At 32.0% G+C, this 22995-nt stretch overlaps 1 protein-coding gene across 2 annotated transcripts in view; it reads right to left on the reverse strand.

Annotated features, from left to right (window-relative positions):
- Window positions 1–972: 972 nt before the first annotated feature.
- The window catches only part of cdi (serine/threonine kinase), a 389918-nt gene continuing 367895 nt past the window's right edge, over window positions 973–22995 (reverse strand). For both annotated transcript variants that reach the window (XM_085821086.1, XM_085821091.1), the window contains 3 exons: window positions 19785–19950; window positions 9824–11128; window positions 973–3574 (listed from right to left, as the gene is read on the reverse strand). In XM_085821086.1, coding sequence (XP_085677212.1) covers window positions 9825–11128; window positions 19785–19950 — 1470 coding nt within the window. In that variant the 3' untranslated portion in view covers window positions 973–3574; window position 9824. The remainder of the gene's footprint in view (window positions 3575–9823; window positions 11129–19784; window positions 19951–22995) is intronic.

The raw sequence follows: 22995 nt of genomic DNA on the forward strand, positions 1-22995 counted from the left end.
ACTTTACAACAGTGGTCTCAGACTTAGATTATACACAGGCCAATGCATAATCAGAAAACAGCTGACAGGCAGCAATTGCAAAAAAAAAAAAAAAAAAAAAAAAAAAAAGGAGGGAGGCGGGATATATTTTATTTAACAAACAAAATTTGTTAAACTAAAAATGTTTTACTACATAAAGCATGCAAATAAAAATAATGCAAAGAAAAATATCAAATTTATACTTTGTCAGAAATCTAGAAGTTTTATGAGCAAGAAATTGCTTTGGTCACAATTTGGAGTTCAAACAGACAGCTAAATATTAAAATTTTCATACTAGCATTTAATCAACTAATAGTAATATATTGAACTATTAACTCACTTACTTACACTAAAAAGAAATATACTAAAGCTTCCCAAGAGGGACAGAACTTGAAAATAAATATTAGCTCTACTTCTAGATTTTCTCAAGAGTTGCGTTTGTTTTTGGTAATGAATATAGCGTAAAACTGGACTCCAGACCATTAAAAATCTTAAAAATTTTCTCGAAAATCTTGTCATAATAATGCTAATTAATTCACAGAAAATGTATTAGCAGGCAGCATAAAATTACTTTGAGGGTCGCCAGTTTGACTTTGATACTGCTTTACTATAAAACAATACATGCAATAAAAATTAATTTTTAAACAGGCAAAGTCTGAACAGATGCAACATAAAAGTGATGTCAGACCACTTCCGATTAAACCCCCATTTGAGGATCGCGTCAGCAACGAGTCACACAAAGGAATAAGGTAGCCCTTCTTTTTAACCCTGGGTAAAGTAGGAGCTGCTTTGATTATGTCATAAACATGAAAGCTTTTAAAAATAGGATATATGTTATGACTTTGAGAGTAAAGTCATATTCTGCTCCTCATGTGTTTAAATAAAGATAAAATTTACAAAATGTTAGTAAAACAGTAATATACTATGTGAAAAAAATTAAAACAAGTCTAAATATAATATTTGATAAAATATAATTTTATTTAACTATATTCCAAGCTCTGAAGTCACAATTCATTCAGTCCTTAAAAAATACATTTGTCAGTTATCAAACAATTATCAATTGCAGTCCAATAAATTTTTTTATAAATCATATTCTTTACACTGCTGCTATGTCAGAATTTAAACAAAGTTCAGAGAAAGTAAGTACAAGCAAAAATATTCTGCTGAATATATAATAAATAAAAAATTTAGAGTATTTTTTTCTTCATAACTCAGTTTTTTATCAGTACAAAAATCTCAGTATATGATGGCAAAGATAACAGATTAAGTTTAATCATGAAAGTAATTCACTTGACCTATGTAAATCGGATAATAAAAGAAAAAATAAATATCTGACAGAAAATTATTCATTTGAAATTACAATCCAAATGTTATCCAAATGTTATTCCAAATGTTAATTAATCTAAATGTTAGCTTTCAGCTATCTTCAGTGTCTTTAACATCACTTACAAAGAAATCAATACAATATTTACTATAATTTGCATATCAGAATTTTTTTTAATAGAATTTACAATTAACATGTATTACTGGAATAAACATGACTATTTTAAAATCAAATGTCAAAAATGTGCAGCTAGCATACATTAAACATATTTCTTGATAAATTTTAAAACATACTAATTTAGGCATTGTGAATATTTATGCACATTATGTAACATGGCCCACATCTCATTAATTTTACTTTAGAATAGCAGTTCAGTGTTCCAAAAATTGTCAACTGGAATCAAAGCAAGTTGTAAATAAATCGGTGCTTTCATTTACTGCTGTTCTATGACTCTACTTTTCTTTCACATGAATAACAGCTTAGAAAGTGAAGACAACTCTTGCTTTTGAATAAAATTAAATACGCAGTAAAAATTAAGATGAGAGAAAACTTAAACTAACCTGTAACAAATAAGTTATAAATAACCAAATTTGGAAATTTATACATAACTTATTAATCATCTAACTTACAGACTGACAGAAGACATTTTATTAATCCTTTATGAATAATTGATGCATATCAACCTCTATGCTGGTTGCTGATATGCACCAGCCATTCACAAGAAGGTCAAGACTTGCTAACATACGAAATAAAATCAAGCCAATTCCAATCTAAAAATGAAAATGCATGCCAGCCACAGACAGAAGACTGACAGAAGACATTTTATTAATCCTTTATGAATAATTGATGCATATCAACCTCTATGCTGGTAGCTGATATGCACCAGCCATTCACAAGAAGGTCAAGACTTGCTAACATACGAAATAAAATCAAGCCAATTCCAATCTAAAAATGAAAATGCATGCCAGCCACGATCACATTAGTCAAGATTAAATAACCACATATATTAAGAAAACATAACAAAATAATAAATTATCACAATTTAATTACTGAATTCCCTTTAAGCTGAGTAGCACAATGCAACACATCTAACTTTATGATTTAATTTAACACAATAAATTTGGATCTTGAATAAAAAATAATCAAATTTTTCATCTTCTCATTTGTAATAAAATTTCAAATAAAATAATTATTCATTAAAAATCAAACAATGCAAAACTTATATGTAACCTAATAAAATTTATACTAAGTATATAACAAAGCAAAATTTTGCTGAAAGTATGAAACTGTGGATAGTTTAAAAACAATCCAACAAAACAGTAACATAAATGTATGCAAGACTTTATTACCTTTAAAACTAAAATGCATTTTATTTCAGTTTAATGCTTCATGTGAACTCCTTCAAGCTTAGAATGAGCTCAGTCACTTAGAGCATACAAATTAAAATGAAATAATCCATTCATGATATGTTAAGTAACATATTTATATTGAAACTTGTTATTTCTGACAAAGGATTAAGAATTGAAGGGCTTGCAGAAAGAAGAGCCCAGTTCCACTTATGAAGATTTGTGTTCATGGGTCTTCTTTTGTTAAAAAAATCTTTCTTTGCATTGTAGTAGCCATAGAAAATCATTTTTACTGCATTTTAAATGAGGATTTTTAAATGAAATTTTACTGCATACTGCATTTAAAGTTAAAAAATGAGTTTTTGAATTTTTTTAAAAAATTTTCTGAAAATTTAAAAATGTGCAGTTGGGATCTTCTTTGCTGCAAGCCCTTCAATTTTACTTCATAAAGCTCAGCAATTATACAAATCATGCACAATTTGAGAGCAAATTATTTTTTTTTTTTTTTTTTTTTTTTTTTGTTTTACGAAGTATAAAAATGCTATTAAGTTGGGACAAAGTATCAAATTTAAAGAAATACAATAACTGCATACTTCCTCTTCAGATTATATATATATACATTTTATACAAAATTATTACATAATTATAATACATCTAAGGAATAAGGTACTTTGTCTTTGGCAATAATTTTTATTCAAAAATTTTTAACAAAAAGAAAAAATTAAGAAAAATTTTCACACTGTACACATCTATGAATGCATTTCAAACTATAACTGCGGAGTAGAAAAATTATAATACAAACAAACTCAAAGAAAATGTATTGATTTCAGAATCTGCGAACCCATCTTTGTCAACTGAAATATGGTTTGGCAACTTCCTTGGAACACTGGAAAGGAATAAAAATAAAAAAATTTATGTTTTATATATAAATACACCCAAATCACTAAAAATATAAATTACATTTAAATCATATTTCTATGATGCATATAACTTTTTATATACCCTATTCTCACATTAGGCTGTATGTGTGTATAAGCTACACCCTTAATTTTTAAAATTTCTTTAAAAAAAACAAGGATAAGCATCATGATTGAAATTGTGAAAGCAGCTAAAATAAAAACACTACCTACCACACAGAGACATTTTTATTATCAGTCAAAAGGAACATGTTTCTCTATTTAGCATCTCTTTTTCACAGTCACTGTCAGTATCCCTAGAGCAGTTGCCTGCATTTACCAGTATCTCAGAGCATTTCTTCCTCAAATTTTAAATGTTTGTCCATATTTCTAATCATTTACATGCATAAGCTGCACCCTATTTTCAATTGCTTTTTTGTGAAAAATTGTGTGGCTCACACAGGAGAGAATAGGGCACTATTAAATGAATGGAAGAAAATTTCTGCAGCAGATAATATTAAAAGTTGGTGAAAACTTTTCCCACCTTAAATTATCTAAACTATAGATAATCCTCATATTACTATACTATCATATATAATACAGCACTAATTATACATTATTTAACTGAAAATATCTGAAAAGTAGAACAAGTGCACTACTGCAGAATGAGACATATGAGGCACAAATTAATAGAATGTCAGTCCATCATCTGCATCAGTCAAATCCAGGTGGGAAAAATTTTCACCAACTTTTGATATCTGCTGCAGAAATTTCCTTCCATTCATTAATAAGAGTTACAATGAGTCTGGCCATTAAGATGGGCAGTTTGGTTTAAAATGTAATTGCATTCCAGTTCTTCCCAAAGGTGTTCAGCAGGGTTGAGACTGAGGTTCTGTTTAGGCTAGTTGAGTTTTTAACACCTATCCCTTGAAACAAGAAGCACAGACTTTGCTCTGTGGATAGAACAGTTATGCTGTTTATATAGAAGCAGTCCTTTCTCAAACTATTGCCAATAAACTGGAAATGCTGAGTGGCCAAGAATATCAAAATACATCTCAGCTGTCATTTCTCTAGCCACAAGAAAGACCCAAAGCCATACCACAAAACCAGCCCATAACTGTGATGGAACCATCAACCACAAAATTTGGCAGTTCACAGAATATAATCAAATACGAGATGTTTTCGTACCCACATGTGCATATATATAACGGTTAAAATTGTGCAACAAAATTCAATACTAAAAAGAACTTTTCACTGCTCTATGGTTCAGTGGCAGTAAGCTTTACACCACTGCAACTGACATTTGGCAATGACTGTGCTTAACTTTTTGCTGTCAGCTGCATAAATGTGGATATCTGCTTTTTAGCTCCTGATCAGTCCTGATGCTGCGGCAATGCCAGAAGCATTTCGGAACTCTCAAAGGATTGTTGCTAATTTTTTTTTTTCACTATCCTGTTCAGGGTTTACAATTATGACCACTAATTTTATGAGGTTTATCACTTCATTTTCCTGCTATTTTACAGGAATTCACATTTTAAAATGACATCTCATACCACTGATTTAGACATCCATAGCAAAGCCAATACTTCATGAACAGACAAAAAAATGATGAACCCCCATGAAAATGTCAAGTTCAAAATCACTCAGCTGTGCTAACTTTCTCATTGCTTAAACATATAGGCATGATTTCTCACATATTCTCCTATTCCTCATATATTCTCCTATGCATGATCTGCTTCTAAAAGGGTGTCTGCATATTTTTCCCAAATGGTTTACTATGTAATATTTAATACAATATGGTTAACACTTTGCAGTAGTCCTTGCATAATTTAATATTAAGATAACTTATACAGTCAAAAGTCGTTAATTCAGACACCCATAATCCGGAATGATCTATCCGGACTTCAAAAGCTACAAACTTTCTGCGCATGCGTCTCATTGACGCATGCGCGTAAGACCTTTACGTCTGCAAATATGCGTGTGCACATGCGCAAAATACATTTACGAATGCACGTTTAATGTATAACGGACGGTATAAGGTAAGAATTATTTAATTCAGTTAATGTTGCAGATAGCGTTGTTCCTTAATCTTCGAATTGGATCCGGCTTATTATTTTTTGCAGACTGTTAGAGCAATTTTATAAAAGTAAGCTTGAACTTTCGATTATGTCAAATAGAATTTCTGATATATATTTAATAATATGTAAAGGATCTACAAAGCGAAAGTATGTTTTGAAGTCCATTAAACAAACAGTGGAATTGCTGCAAAAAATGGATAAAGGCATATCCTGTGTTTATTTTAACCATTCCAAAATCTTTATCAATTTCACGCTGCTCTGCGGTGGGGAAGGGGGATGCCTTGGCGCGCGATGAATCGGAAGTTGATCTGTCAGCACTTCTTATTTCAGAGCAGATGTTTTTATTTTATTTGGCTTATAATTCCTTACTAAATGTAGTATTTCATCTCGATGTACTGTCTTTGATGTGATTTAAATCAAATTCCTCGTCATTACAATTCGCTTCTGATAGCGAAGAAAGTGACACAGATGTTATTGAAAACGAAAACATTTTGATTGACAAATTAGTCGGTATTCTCGACACATCAATTATAGGAGATGAACAGCAGAACTTTGTAACTGAACAAGAAATTATGTCTGTTTATAGAGTTAAAGAGAAAGTATTATCACATAAAAAACGAAGCAACTTAAACAATAAACATTGAAAGAAATGTTTAATAAAGTAAACAAATAAATATTAAGCTTTTCTTTTTGTAAATTTTGATACCCTTTAGATCATAATTGTTCTTTATTTCATAAATTAAGGTTTCATATTTTTAATTTTATAATTTCTGCATGCCATCTTACCAGATTTAAACTGATGATCTATAATCCGGAATCGCCGAAGTCCCGACGAGTCCGGATTAACGACTTTTGACTGTATTTTAAATTTGATTCAAGAAATTGGAATTATGAGAAATTGGTACAGTTAAATAGATGACATTTTACACAGACTACTGAAAGGGAAAGTTTAACTGGTGACTCAAGCAAATCTGGATCTTGAATCCTTTTAAAAGTGTTATTTTTAAGAAATTCACTTAATTAACATGAGGGCTGTACAACTTGAGAAATTTACAAATTCTTTTCTCAGAAAATGAAGCACTGACTTTCTAGTACTACAGACAAATGGAAATTTAATACCCTATAATGAATTTTAAAAACAATTTTAACATAACTCAATAGGCTTTTATGACAGACTTCAAAATTAAAGCAAAAATATTTGGCAAAAATGTAAAGGCTGGGGGGAGGGAAAGGGGGGAAGAGAGAGAGAGACAGAGATGGTAGAGGAAGCCGAAATAAGCAGATTTTGCAATGCAATGCATGTGCACAAATGATGCATTGAGGTGGATACGAATGTTGTTGAGCAATGCATTCTTCTAGGAAATAATTCCTCTCACGAATTTTGAGTGGTATGCGTTACTACATGAACATGGAGCATGCTGTTTTGGAAAATTTAGAAAAATTTCCAAAGGTTAATTTCCTTTTTATAATGATGCAAAACTGAATACAGGGAAACCAAAATTAACAGAAATGGACAAAAAGTTTTTGAATTGCAAAAAAATCAAAAATATTTCTTCGAAAATATATGCGGTGGTATCTGGCAAATGTAATTACACTGTGAAGCCTGCACTAAAAATGGAAAATACTTGATACTACTTGCAAGTCTATTGCTGAAGTACTATACCGGCTTAAAGACAAGATTATAGTTTTGAAATCAGAAACATCTATATTGTCTAGTATTTATACTGTTCACTCCACCTTTATAACTTTAAATAAATGCATAACTGTGAATAATCAGTTAGATCCTCAAAATTCTATAAAATATAGTAGTTCTGACATCTCCAGAAATTTTACTTCTTGAATGGAAGGCAAAAAGTAAAAGCTGCTTATTCCAGTGTAACAGTCCATAACAGTAATAACTCAGGAAGACCAGTATAATTCTTTTTAATAAAAGATAAGAAATGTAAAATTATCAGCAGAACTTTTAATAGCTGCAATCAACTAAATAATGTTGGGCTATATACGCAAAATTTTTTCATATGCATTACATTATAATTCCAGAATGCTCAGCCAAACTACATTAGTATCAAAAGTATTAATGAGAGAGTAGTTAAAGAATTGTTTTCAGTAAAAATCACTCTCAAATGAATTTCTGTTCTTATGCTAAGGGCAATTTTGACATCACTAGACCATAAAGAGGAACATGTAACCACTAACATTCACCATTCCATCCAGGAAGTAAAATTATTGATAAGCACTGTACACAACAACAGAATATCATTGCCAGCTGTCTGATCTAGCTGTTACAATAGGTTTAGTCAGGACAGAATGATATTATAAAGAGATTCTACTGAATCTGACTGTAATCTTTCTCCTTTTATGAGAAAGATCTGGAAAAGATTACAGTCAAATCCAGTAGAATCGCTTTACAAATACTGTTCTTCCCCGACGGAACCTATCATAACAGCTATTAGACAACTGGCAGCAATGTCACCACTGACATCTTATGTGACAAGAATGCTCTCAATGTGGCACAAAGGTATGCAACAATGAGAAGTGGATATATTACATCACTCCACTTATATGAATAGTGAAGAAACATTCTGTTAATTCTTAACAGTCTTGTGGAAAACATGCCAAATGGAGAAAGGATTATGTATCTGAATTCAAGATAGCCATTACTTTTCCTGATGCTACTCAACTGCCTTTCATGCAAGAAGTTTCATTTAATACGATTCCTTCATAATGCTTTGTGGAACCTCTATTTTTACTGGGCTTATCTTTGCCAAGGAATGAAATCTGCATCTTTCAATTTTCACAAATGTTTCTTCCATAACCATCTCTCCCCCTTCTTAAAAGGCCTAAGTTACAGATATTAATTATACTTTTCTTAAAAGATGCGCATACCACTAGCTATCTAACAAATATCATTTTTAATAGTATATTATGAACTATGATGATTAAACTCAGTTATGAATGAATAATTCAAATGAAATTACAAATTCATTTCAGCACTAATTACAATTGAAAAATTTATTATGACAAAGTCAGCAAAAGTTATCTGAAAAACCTTTGCTTTCTACCTCTTGGTATGGTTATTTGAACACAGAACATAGGAATCGATTATTTGAATATCAGGAAGCACACAAGGGCCATCAGCCAAATTCTACCACTGAGGAAAAACATCCTAGGATGTAGAATGTAAGGCTGTTTAGCCCTCCTCCTCAATCACAAAACTTTCAAGAAGGCTTTCATATCAATTGATGAGAGAAGACACCAAGTCTGTATCTTACTCAAAACTGTAACTCAATGCTGTGGCAGTCAGGTTTGATTAAACTAAGAGATGTGGATTCCTAAAAGGATATCAACTGATTATGTGCATGCAATGGAAAGTTACAAACCTTCAAATAAGCAGTCTGTCCTAATAGGAAATGAAGCTAGAAAGATATCGAGTACATATGAATAAACAATTTTATTTGTTTATTCATATGGGCAGTGACAGTCCAAAGCATATCTGAATTAAAGCTATTATTTAATCTTCCAGATTCTTAAAAAGCCAAAATAATTTTCTGAACAAGTTAGTCATAAATTTGCTCCTTTCTCTCTCTCAAGTTATTTATATTTATCTTGATCAAGTTTGGGAAAGGGGGAATTAGTACAGCAGTATGACATATGGACAGGAATATTTACTGTACAGTTACTGTCATTTACATTAAATAGTTCTTCATTCCATCCATCACACATATGTAGTGATGTCTAGTGGAATTAATGCACCCATCAAATGCAGGGTATGCTATTGTTAGATTTTTTCAGCTACTGTACAAAAGTTTTAAAAAGAATGAATCCCATGATAAGAAAGACAAAGAGAAAATGTCTTTGATTGTTGAAAGAGTAGACGCAAAATATGAAAGTGCTTTATAGTTTTCTGACCTGTCCTTTGATTTCTCTCGTACTGTGTGGTTGTTTACTCAGAGGTAAGCAAGCAGTCTTTCATGACATAAGCATATATAGCACAATAATATTGTATGTATCCAATTCTGTATGTTTATATTGTAGTCAAGATTAATGAAATCCTTTTCAAAATCATATTTCAAAGCTTATAAGGAATAATTTTATTTACAGCCTAAAATAATCAGATTAACTACATAGAAACAAAACAGAATAACAGAACTAAAAACTTACTTTATAATTCTGGTGAAGTTCTCATACATTTTACAATTCTGTTTCCTTTTTCACACATTTTAGACAACACAGTATTGACATGGTGCCTGCCTACTTGATTATGATTGAAGACAGACGACTCTGATTGTATGTTCACTTGACTAGATAGTTCTTTCAATACACATGACTCTTTGTGATTACAGGAATTTTCAGCACTGCACAAATGACAAGAATAGTTTATATCAGTTACCAGACTTTGAACAGGCTTCTGGAAATTTGGCAGGTTCGTATAAGGGACAGCAACTTTGCCCTCATGTTCTTTATACATTTCTGAATGAGTATTTAGTCTAATTTCACAGCAAATTTGTGAGTTAACCCCACAGCAGTAACATGAGTCATCTGAATAGCATGATGAAGGCCTTTTCCTACTACTTCCGTTAGTTTGTCCACTATCATCTATATCACTTTGTGTATCATTAAGATGTGACTCAGTACTAGTATCTGTTATCCAAGATGGCATATCCTCTTGAGTATGGTAACTTTCCAAAGATAAATCACAAGTACTATTTCGGTCACCAACACTGAAGAAGCCAGATTCTCCAGAGGAACGTCTCAGTTTGGCACACAAAGAAGGAGTCTTTGTTCGAAATGTCACAGTTCCCGGTGATTCACAGTGAGGCATTGAGATAGTATCTAAATGAATCTTATCCAGTCCTTGTAACTGATTGCAAGAATCATCTAATTTACAATCACTCATTTGTTCTTGGACGGAGTTATAGCCCGAAAATGACTCATCTGGCTCAAAAGGTGAAAGCGATGATGGTGGCGAAAATGATGGCCCTGGAGACACAGACCTTGGAGAATCTGGAACTTCAACAGTGGAAGAATTCGAATATAATGTCTGCAATTTTACCGATTTCCTTCGAAGAACAGGTGAAGTAGGCAAAGACTTTGAATGTTTTTTATCAGGTTTCTGGCAAAAAGAAATGGAAATATCTTGATCCTGAGACACTGGTGTTCCAGGAGGTGTTGGTGCACAACGAGGAGATAATAAATCAAAATTAACAGAATGAGAAAGATCAATTTCATTTAAAGATGGTTCTAAGAATTTCTTTCCTTTCCAAAATCTAGGAAGTGAAGCAAAAGGATTTTGAGAGCTGCTGTTTGGTTTATAATGAGGATCTTGCATTGACATTGCTTCTCCAACATGCTTTGGGGTGACAGGAGGTCTTCGAAAATCAGAATTTGAAACTTTAGTTGGAGTTGCACAGTTTTTAGTTTTGACTTTGTTTTGAGTGGGACTGGACCGAGTCCAACCGTGAGCAACTGCAAGCAAACACATTAAAGATTTACATAAATTAAAGCAGAAGGTTAAAATACGATACATAAGAGTCAGCCACATAATATAAAAAAAAATCACATAACATATGGATTATTCATTACTTTAAAATATAACTATGTTTATGCCAGATATTTTTAAAAACATACAATTATGTTAGAGGGGATATCTAAAAAAGATTTAATAGCTAAATATTTCTTTGAAAAGCTGATTTGTAGATCCAGGATTCTAATATAACTAATAAATCATATAAAACAAACTTCTAAGGTACTGGCGATTCTTCATTAAGAGAATAATAAAATCAAACTTTACAAAAATTTTGCTAAACCAAAACTTATAACTCTTAACATCGCTGCAAATTATTTATGTTAGTGTTCCTCTGATGCAAATGATATCAGAAATTTCAGATTTATGAGCCTACATGGTAACCAGATCCCAATTTCTTATACTTTTTACCAAAAGCTGTCATGACTTAAATTGGCATAGTTCAGAAAGTCTATTTTACAGTCATCACAATATCTGTACTACAGTTTTTTTTTTTTTTTTTTATACAGAAACCCTGCATAATTAATGCTTCTAATGCAGACTTTTTAATTAAGACCTTTCTTATGTTTTGAAACTTATACCTTTTCAACATACCAAATAATGAAAACTGAAAACACAATCTTAAAATTAGGCTTATACAGCTCTCTTGACAAGGTCTGATTAAGAAAAATCGAAAATTTGGTCTGGGTTTTCTGGAGCCTCCTACATTAACTTTCCTAGTTTTCATGATGGAGAGGGAAAAACAGATTTGTGAGAAGTTAAGCTGACTAAGTTAGATTCGATCCCCATTAAAACTGGCATCCAAGACCTACAAATTTTGAGCCTATTTAATAAGCAAGCCTTATCAGAGCTTCTGTAAATGGCCTCCCCATTTCTTCAGCTGGAGTTTAAACAGCATCCTGTTTCATCCTTTTTTGCTCTCTTTCCTCTTTCATTCATCCTCCATGCTGGATTCATCAGCAGTTACAACTGAATTATAGTTACCAACTGTATATTCATCCATGGATGAGTTATTTTATTCTTAAGAATGACTGGCCAACTATGATGTGCATGACAATTTAATTCCTGAAATGTACTTTTAAACATATAAATGAGGAATTTTACAACAGCTGATATTATCACCTTCATATTATCATACCCAATTTGTCTTGCGCATCTATGTACTTAAATTAGAATTCTTTCAGAGACATTTTCCATTTGCCAAACTATGGAGAAAGAGCATGTACTGCTCCCCCCCCCCCCGAAAGAAAAAGAGGGACACTTTAATTCATAATTTTTAAGGTAACACAGATGGTACAAACTGAACCAAAATACATAAGTGCATAATACTTAAGTTCTGCCATTGTAGAGACCATTTAAAAATTTTAGGAACAGGGAACCTGAGCAAATCAGCAATGCCCTAGCAAGGCCTCGAACTCCAGACCTTTTGATGCTAACTGGATATGCTTTCCATAAGGAGGTAAAAAAATTCCTTAAAAATTACTATTATATAATTAATAATATTAGCAAGATATACAAATTGGTCAAAGAATCAGTGCCAAACTAGCAGTAAACTGCCAATTCAAATTAGGCATTATTCAACTTTAAACTGATGCTGTTTAAAAATATTTGGATCTTGTTCAAGAAGTAAAAAATTATCTATAAAAAAAATTCAGCGACTTCTGAAAGAGAGAGACGCATGGTCCTTCTTTCTCAAAGAGAAGAAATATTCTGCAAAACATTTTACATAGATCAAAGAGCAAAAATAATCTACTTATAGAATGAAGAAAGTGGATCCTGTAGTTATCCCTGAAATGCACAGAATTTTCATATAAAATCAATCAGTTTAAATTGAGTTTTGCGCATTTTAAAATTTCATATTAACTCAAAGTGGCATGAGCTCATTTATCCAGTCAGGAGATATTTCTGTCATAAAATACTAAAATACAGGTTTCAGGTTCGTACACATTTCTGCACATGGAAATTAAGTACTTTTAAGGACTATTAATGAAAAAAATTAAGGACCTATCAGCCAATAGGAGCTAAAAAATTCAATTCAATTAGCTTATATCTGAATTTCACTTTTGTAATAACATTCTAAGAATAAAATAGATTCCTAAGTAGGATGCATTCTTATTAAACATAACTTTAAAACAAATTTGAGAATGAAATCCACATTATAAAATTTATCAAATAGCATTAAATATTTTACACGTATAATAGTTGGACATATTTGAAAGAAGTTTGGGGACATTTCATTTACATTTCATTAACAACTTTATGCTGATTTTTTCTTTTATGTCTCATTTTGCCATGTACTTACTCAGTATAGAGGTTTAGTAAATTTTATGTCAAATGGCATAGGTTAAAATGAGAAATAAATTAAATTAACCAGCATGATTTGTAACAGAAGATTAGCTGTTGCTAGTGCTACTGCTTGCCGAGAGAGAGATCTGTTGATCAGAAAAAGACCTGAAAGCCTGTCATAGGTAAGGTATTTCTCCTGCATTTCTTGGCATGTCTTCGTGGTGTGGTGGTCTGCACACTCGGCTCGTATTTGAGAGGTCCATGGTTTGATTTCTGGCGAAGGCTTTGCATATTTTTCATCTTTCCTGCTTCCAAAAACTACCTAATGTCTCTACAGAGGCGCCCGAACTAAAAGGGTGGTGGATGATGATTCTCCTCACTCAGGATTTGGCAATTGGGTTCCTAAAACCCAGTCGCCTTTTAAAAGGGGGAGTATATAAGGGATTTCTACTGCCTTCTTGGCATGCCTTCGTGGTATGGTGGTCTGCACGCTGGGCGCGTATTCCAGAGGTCTGCGGTTCAATTCTCGGTGAAGGCGCTTTTTCATTTGTTCCTGTTTAAAAAAAAAATTCTGATGTCTCTACAAGTGTTGTACCTTCATATAGTTTCTGGGATTGTAACCTGGTTAATATATTTTAAGATTCCAATAAGCCACTCATATAGCAGAGGTGATAAGTTGTTTTGTATTATTTTAAGTCTCACTAGATACAAAGAATAAGTTTACAATAGTTTTTACATTTTCGTGCCATATCTTGTGCCCACAGTAATGATTATTTAAAAGCAATAACTTGCTAGATAACTTTTAAAGATGAGCAGTTAGTTATAAATAATTAGATAGTTGAATACTCTCAGTCGTTATAGATTTACATGACCATTATTAAAATCACAATCTAATAACATTTCACAGTTTAAAATACATGATATTTATGACACTGATTCTTAAACAGTATTAGGATAATTTACACATTAAAAGTTACAAAACAAAATATTTATGAATCTTTTTAATTCGAAGTGTTCCTAGACATTTTGGCTAATTTATATCAATTTTCTTCTCTTTAAACACCTTTCTAACAATTAGAAATCTGTTTCAATACACAAACCAATGTTCCCACTAGTTTTTATAAGCTTTATCTCCTAACTTGTAGTCTCTCAACAGAGTACCTAATGAAGTTTTATGTGATCTGGTAAAAGTTAAATAATCCAAAACCTCTGATAGACATAAAGCAAATTATCATTATGTCTAAAGGTAACTACATAAAGATTTAAATATACCTCTTATTTAAAGAGATTTTGGAACATACAGGCACATTCTTATGTTATGTTGACAAAATAAACTACAGCTTTTGGTGATGCAAGTAAACAGGAACAGCCAAATTTAAACTAAAAATGTGGACTAGTATTCATAGACTATGCAATTTAAATTTAATCTAAGGTGACTCAGTAACTGTATTGTACTAACAAATTCAAATATTAGCAATGGTAATACAAAGATGAATAATTACAAATTATCAGATGTAGCAGGAACTAAGGCAACATCCAAGTGGAGGGCGAAAACTTTTTGTCTTACAATCCAAAAATCTCAGTTTAAAAACTATCTGATTTGCATTATGGTGAAGAAATGGAAAGGGAAAGCTATAGTAAACGCTAAAATTGTAAAGAACTGATTAATTTGCATATGTATTCAGTTTCTTTCAATATGTTTCCTCTTCACTTCAGAATTTTTGGAATTAAAGATTTCTGTTATTCTAAAAAAACAAAATGCATTTAGAATATAAAGGAAAAGCTGCTAATTTTATTTCTTTAGTAATATGAACATTCAGAATAAATATGAAATGATATGTGGTAAGGGCTGGTTTGAGCCGATGAGGCAGAATTTTTAGATTTTAGCAACACGCCGAGCAACAAAATCTAGAAATGGCAAAACTTTTAGAATTTACGACAGGGACTGGAAGCAGAATTGAGGAGAGCATTAAGTAGCAGAATTTGGGAAGGCACTAGGCGGCAGAATTTAGGAACTACAGAGATTTCATCAGGTGGGAAAAAGGCCCAGCACCAGCCCTGTGTATGATCCAATGAGACGTATAAGGTGAATCTTTTAAATTGTCAGTTTTCAATTTCTTTATTAATAAAAAAAAATCTTTTTTTTTTTTTTTATAAATGACTCTCCAGGCGAAAAGATTAGAAACATTTTTGGTATTTTCGATGCTTGTATCTAGTGAAAAGTTGAGAAAATACAGAGAAGATAAACAGGTTAAGAAAGAGACTTCTAGCATCAGAAGTACAACATTCAAACATTATATTTTCAGGATCTTTCCAAAAATTCTTCACAATGTATGAAATTCATCATAAAATTTTTGTAAAATACATCCATATTAATATAAATGCATATTTTTGTAAAATACATTATGTTTTAAAACAACGAAGATATTTTTTATTTTGTCACATTTTAATGGAGCCTTCTAGAATTGTGGGTCTGTAAATCTTGTCTTCAAATCTTTCTAAGTTGCAATGTCTAAAATCCTAAAGAAAAATTAGCCCTACCAATTCTGTAATATAAAAAAAGACCAGAAATAGTTTGAGAAAAAAAAAAAAAATCATTGGAAAAAAGTGTGAAATTAATTTTATAGAGAAAACTGATGCATATTCTAATAATTCTGAATATTCTGAAACAGTTACATGGGAAAACTCTTTACCATGAAAAAATTGAAACGAAGAAATTTTTAATTAATTACATAGATATTTTGCTTTTGCTATGAATTGTTTTGTAAACTGTGCTTTATAACATTTATTATCTAGTTTATTTTTCATATTCAAAATACTGTATAATATGTCGCCAAAACGGAAAGTAATGTCTCTTCATAATATGACAGCAAAAAAATATAAATGTTCTATTTTAATTTTATTTCCTAAATATAATTTCAATATATAACCATTAATTTAGTTAAATTCATCAATGTTGTATTGTTTTTTTAAAAAAAAATCGATGAAAAATTCCCAGATCTCCGAATTAAAAATTTTCTATAGAAAGTGGTATTAAAATCGACGAAATGCTGATAAGTCACCAAATTTCGAGCCATTTTATACAAGAATTCACATCCACAAAAGCGGAAAGTTGTTTAAGAGCTCTTCATTAGAAAAAAATATAATTTTGAAATGCTTATGTTTCACTTCTTAATCAGAAAATCCAAGTACCCCACCCTTTATATTTGAAATAGGAACAAATTTTAACCTATGAACTCATTCAAAGATAATCATATTCATCAGTGAATCACCAAAAATAGTCGTCCAAAATGATAATTCACACTCAAAATAGCAGCTGTAAAAACAAGACCGAAATTTCAGATTATTAAAATTAAGGACCTTCTGACGATTTTGGCTGAAATTAAGAACTTTTAAGGACCAAAAATCGATTAAAAAAATTTAAGGACTTTTAAGGACTTTTTAAGGACTGTATGAATCCTGAGGTTTTCATGAGCACTCATGCCACTTAGAGAAATTTTTTATTATATTATATTTTTTTTATTTTATTTTACAATTTCTTAACATCTAGCTTCTGGCAGATCTTGAGTAAATTAAATATAATTGTATCTTAGTGTCTAGCTACTAAAACTTAAAACTATATAATCTTTGAGGAGCATTTTAATATGTATTTTATTTCTATAACATTTTTCAACAAATGTTGTTGCATCTGAAACAGTATCTGCTTTAAAATATAATATGAATATAAGAGAATTCTAATACTTTGCATGCTTTAGGACTATGGGATATGCAAATTAGAGTCATATCTTCGGTATAGTCATATCAGAGTTTTGTTTCCTTTGCTCATATGTAATAAAACAAAAATAAACAAACCTCTTGAAAATTATTTAATAAAGATTTATTGAATAGGGAAGTTTTCCTATGAAAAATTAGAAGGGAAACTAATAAAAATACATCAAATTATTTAACAGACACACACACATATATGTGGAAGATAAAAATATGTAAATAAAAATTATAATTTAAAATGGCCTCTAACTGCTCATTTTTAATTTGGGATACTTCCTCTCTAGTAATAGCTTTCTCAAAACTACGTCATATCTTAAAAGTAATTCTGCATTATGACATCTTAAACTTCTGCATTGCCTGTAAGTTTTAGCCAATCAGATTAATCAAACATTTTACTATATATACCACTGCAATCCAACTACCCTCTCTTTCTCTGCCTATGCTTACTAGCTAAAGGACATCTCTTGCTCAGGAAACGTGGAAAAGAGCACTTGTTGAAAGGGTAATTGAGGACCGCGATCGAAAATGCATAAGATGTGTGTTGATCACAAAACGTGATACAACCAGTGCAGCTGGTCATACTTCTTGAAGTTGGCCAGGGTGGGGAGGATGTCCCAGCCTCTCAAAAGACAATGCTGATCATGATGCAAGTCATGATGTTTTGAGTTTCACTGAATTTTGGAATCTGGCAATCCAAAATTGTAAAAATATGTTTATGTTTAGAACAAATGAATATCCAACTAAGCAGTTAAGGATGTCTGAATTCTACCTAGCTTTGTTTCCAAAATACATCAGAATTAAACATCACTAAACAAAAACTAAAAGGGAACATAAATGTTTTAAGTACTAAAAAGTAGAACAACAAAAAATGGTAAACTAGTAATATACACAAATATATTAATCTCTTTTGTTTGGAGATTCAAAACAGAACTTGTCAATGGAAAAGTGTTTTGAAGCTTCAAACAAAATTGATTAACTAGAACAGCTAAAATAAGCTTCGTTCCAATTCAAATCATTTAAAATTTAGCACTTAGTGCTAATTTTGAAGTATTTTGTACTATCGTACTTTCTTTATGCAACTTCGACTACATTCCTATGTTTAGAACAGTTGTATATGTAACAAAGAAATAAAGATGCAGTAATACTAGCGACAACAATACTTTAAGATGATTGAAGACATATTTAAGGAATGCAACAGGGAGGAACAGATGTATCGTTTTGGCACTCTTGAATATACATAAATTTTAATGAAGTGTTCAGTAAGTTATGTCAAAAAGGTTGCAGTTTGAAAATTATATTTTGATGCCATTTTCTAACTTGTTTAGTTTAATGTCAATGTATTTTATAGTAACACTTAATAATAAACAAAATCTGATACTATTTTCTACATCCATATCATAATTATGATCAGGCCTTTATCACTTAGAATTTTTGCAGTTTGGTAAAGCATCTGATATACGAATTTATGATTATAAATTAAGAAAACATCTTTACTGGAGTAAAATTTGGAGGCGTCATGGCAATATAAATTTTCATAATCTCAATCCCCCCTGACCAAAATCCTGGCTTAAAAATATACACTATATCAATCATCGAAGTTGCTTTCAAAGTAATTTTTATACTTTAAAATGATAGGGAAACAGATAAATCAATACACTGCTTAAACCCAGGAAGTAATTTTTTCCAAATCTGAATTTCTATGTTGATTCTATTATTACATTCCTCGAATATGCAGTTTAATTAATAATACACTGGTAACAAGAAATACTAGAACTGAAATTTTTGATTTATTTAAAGAAAATTTCTCAGTTTTAGAGTCCTATGTGAAATTGTTTTAAGTCTTGGTTATAATAAAATACATAAACAAATGTATGGTAATGTATAATAATCTGCAACCAATCCACAGATGTGGATTACAAGCCATGTAATCTATCTAGCTTGTCACCTATATAATCCATGCTTAGTTTTAAATGTGAGCAAGTTTGTTTTTTGAAAAGGTTAGTATAAACACTTCAAAATATATATATATATATATTTTATATATTTTTTAAAATACACTAAATTTTATTTTGATTATAGAAATGGATTTTTTTTTTAAAATTCTGCATATGTGTCAGTACTGTACTTTAAATGCACATTATGAATCTCTTCAAATATTTTTGTTCAATTAAACATTACTTTTGGGCATATATTTCTTTCTTAATTAATTTTGAATTTATGTGGTTAACATCTGTAAAGAATTTATAACTTTCCAGATGTCGAGTTTCAATTTAAATTCATCATGTCATTGCTTTGTTTTCATTCTGTGGAACAAGCTTATTTACACTGGCAGCAGATAGGGAAAGATTTCTTAAAAATAACAGTTAAAGTGTGTTTTTAGGAGGGCGTCCAACAGATTCCCTTCATTAAAAATTTGGAATTAAAAATAATAGTCACTGGATATATCTAAAACTTATGAATACTCTAAAAATTGAAGTTTTCAAAATTTAAAAAGAAAAATTATAATAAATGCAAGATTAAAATTATTTCAATGAATTAACTCACATATAGCTCTAACACTGTCAATATTGTCACCATCATCCCAACAGGAAGTGTAAACAACTGGTGGATAAAACAAATGAGAGCCTCCAGACATAGAACTGATTATGTTCAATAACTTTTCTAGCTGATGTACTACATCTTTAAAACATGGACGGCTGTCTGGATTTATCTGTTAATTAAAAAAAGAGTACAAATTAGAGAAATCAATTATTCAAGGACGGAAAATGCAGATCCTGTTAAGCATCAAACTTGCCTTTTTAAAAGCATTTCACAAGTATGTAATAAAAAATAAAATACTTTAGATACATTATCATAAACACTTTTTCACCAATGAATCATAAGTAATAAAAACTAAGATAGTACGTTTATAATTGAGGAGTATTTCTGAGTCCAAAACATCTCTGTAAAGACTGCTCACCTTCCTTTTTTTTATAATTTAAGAAAGAAAATTTTTTACGATAAAGTCACTTGAATAATACAACACATCTTCTATAAGTATATATCTCATATACGAAAATGCAAAGAAAAAATATATGTGGCATGGATGCAGTCAGCTGATTATTGTTTATTAATGTTGAACAATGTTTAGCAATGTATTTAGCTGAAACAAATTGAACAAACTGAAGTTTCTGATATATTTTATGATTTATTTTTTGAACTTTTCCTGGTCATTGTCATGAAAGTCTGAGTTATGTTGCAAAATAAAACAATTAAATAATTGATCCAATTTTCTTTATAATCTCTCTGATTTTGTTTAATCTTATCCCTAGAGTCCCCATTCTCATTCCCATGCAATTTATACTGTAGCAAATTCCACATATTCACTTATTTGATTCTTTTGAGAACCAGGGGCTTTCTTGCGTATTATGTTCTTGTTAAAAAATTAAGTAATTTTTTCCAATAGTGCATAAAAAAGCATAAGACTCAAGCTAAAAAATGTAGTATTCATATTCAATGAGATGTTCAGTGCTTTTTAAACCTTACTTCATAATCCAGTACGGTAACTTTTGATGTACGTGTGAGTAACACGTGCATACGAAAATATCCCCAACATTAACTAGGAAAGTCGAAATCTTAGTTAAGATAGACATGTTACAATTAATAATCAAATTTAATAAGGAAAAGTAACAGTTGCCGGGTACATTATAACAGCTTAAGAAATTCAGAGCACAGTACAGATGCGAGTACACAAGTTCACATATCTCGGCGAAGCAGAGACGCACACATTTGTTGAAGTAGTTCCACTTGACTACCGGGGAAAATTCTCTCCCCGTCAGCCTGCAGGTTTGCCAAATGGGTTTACTGTTTCGCCAATTGGCGCTTTTCTGTACAGTTTTTAAGTCCGTATCGCCTGTTTGGCGCTGCCGCTGCATACTCCCTCCGCAGTGTCAACGAAATGTGACATACCGATGTGGGGGTCGGATTAATCGTCCAGAACGGGTGATACAATTGTCCGAAGTTTTTTTCACACTCTTGGAAGCAACTTGAGAAGAGTCCATGGTTACAAAAGCGAGTTTCAGTCTATCTATGGAGATCATTTGCTTAGTCCCTTTTATTTCGAGATCAAAATAAATCTTGTCTTTCTAGCACCTTAAATGGTCCATCATAAGGAGTTTGAAGTGGTTTTCTAACTCCGTCGTGTCGAACAAACACATATGTGGACTTGTGAAGGCGTGGATGAATGAAACATGTTCGCTGGCCGTGGCTAGAAGTCGTGGTCGGGCGGACACTGGCAAAGTGAGATTTTAAATCCTCCACAAACTGTTTGGGGGACGCATCCGGAGGTGTCGGATTGAAAAATTCTCCTGGGAGACGGATAGCCTTTCCATACACCAGTTCAGAAGTGGTTGCTCCTATGTCCTCTTTGAGGGCGACGCGGAAACCCATGAGCAGCGTTGGAAGGGCAGCCACCCAGTCACTGGTATCGTGCGCTTTTAAAGGACGGTGGAATTCCTCGATCAGTCCATTTGCCTGTGGGTGGTATGGAGACGTCCTGATCCTCTTGATTCCCAATAATTGGGAAAGGGCTCGAAATAAGCCGCTTTCAAACTGTCGCCCTTGGTCGGTAGTAATAACAGTCGAACAACCAAATCGAGTAATCCAATGGTCATAGAAAGCCTGTGCTACTGTGCGTGCTGTTATGTCTGGTATGGGTACTGCTTCGGGCCATCTAGTAAATCTATCTATCATAGTTAGACAGTAATAATTATTTTGAGAAGGAGGTAGGGGACCAACAAGGTCAAGGTGGACGTGATCAAACCTCTGTGATTGGTCTGGAAACTTCATTAACGGGGTTCTAGTATGCCTGCTTACTTTTGCTTTCTGGCATGGAATGCACTGCCGTGCCCATTTCGCCCAATCTTTGCGGATGGAAGACCAAACAAACCGTGAACATACTAACTTTGTTGATGCGCAAATGCCGGGGTGAGACAATTTGTGCAAGGTGGCAAAAACTTTCTCACAGAATGCCGGAGGAATGTAAGGATGGGTGTTACCTGTTGACACATCGCAATATATCGGTAAGCTACACTTCGGTAAGGTAACTTTGAGATGTAGAACTTTTGACTCTTTAAGCAATGTTTGTAATTCTGGGTCGATTTCTTGCATTTTAGCGATTTCCTCATAGTCGATAGGGTTAAGCATGCTTATTGCTTCTATACGCGAAAGTACGTCGGCAGCGATATTCTCCGAACCTTTTGTATGGCGAATTTCAGTGGTGAATTGTGAGATAAAGTCTAACTGCCTAGCCTGACGAGGTGAACACTTATCCAAACGCTGTCGGAATGCATACGTGAGCGGTTTGTGATCGGTGATTAAAGAAAAGTTCCGTGCTTCTAACATATGCTTAAAATGCCTAATAGCAGCATAAGTTGCCAATAGCTCTCGATCATACGCACTATAGTTCCTTTCCGCCTGCGAAAGCTTTCGTGAGAAAAATGCGAGAGGCTGTAAATTTCCATCAACTATTTGTGATAGCGTTCCACCGATCGCGAAGTCTGACGCATCAACCTGTAAAACCAACTGGGCATCTTTCTTCGGGTGTGCCAAAAGAACAGCATTAGCGATTAGCTGTTTGCACTTTTGAAATTCACTCTGCGCTTCCTCAGACAAATTCAGGATTGTCTTATCATTTTTCTTAGCCCCTTTTAAATACGAAGTTAAATGTATTTGATTCTGGGCTACGTTGGGTAAAAATTTAAAAATCTTAAAAATC

Source organism: Stegodyphus dumicola, chromosome 1 (genome assembly GCF_044657685.1).
Source record: "Stegodyphus dumicola isolate Sdum_Otavi_A_Nest chromosome 1, ASM4465768v1".
NCBI lineage: Eukaryota > Metazoa > Arthropoda > Arachnida > Araneae > Eresidae > Stegodyphus > Stegodyphus dumicola.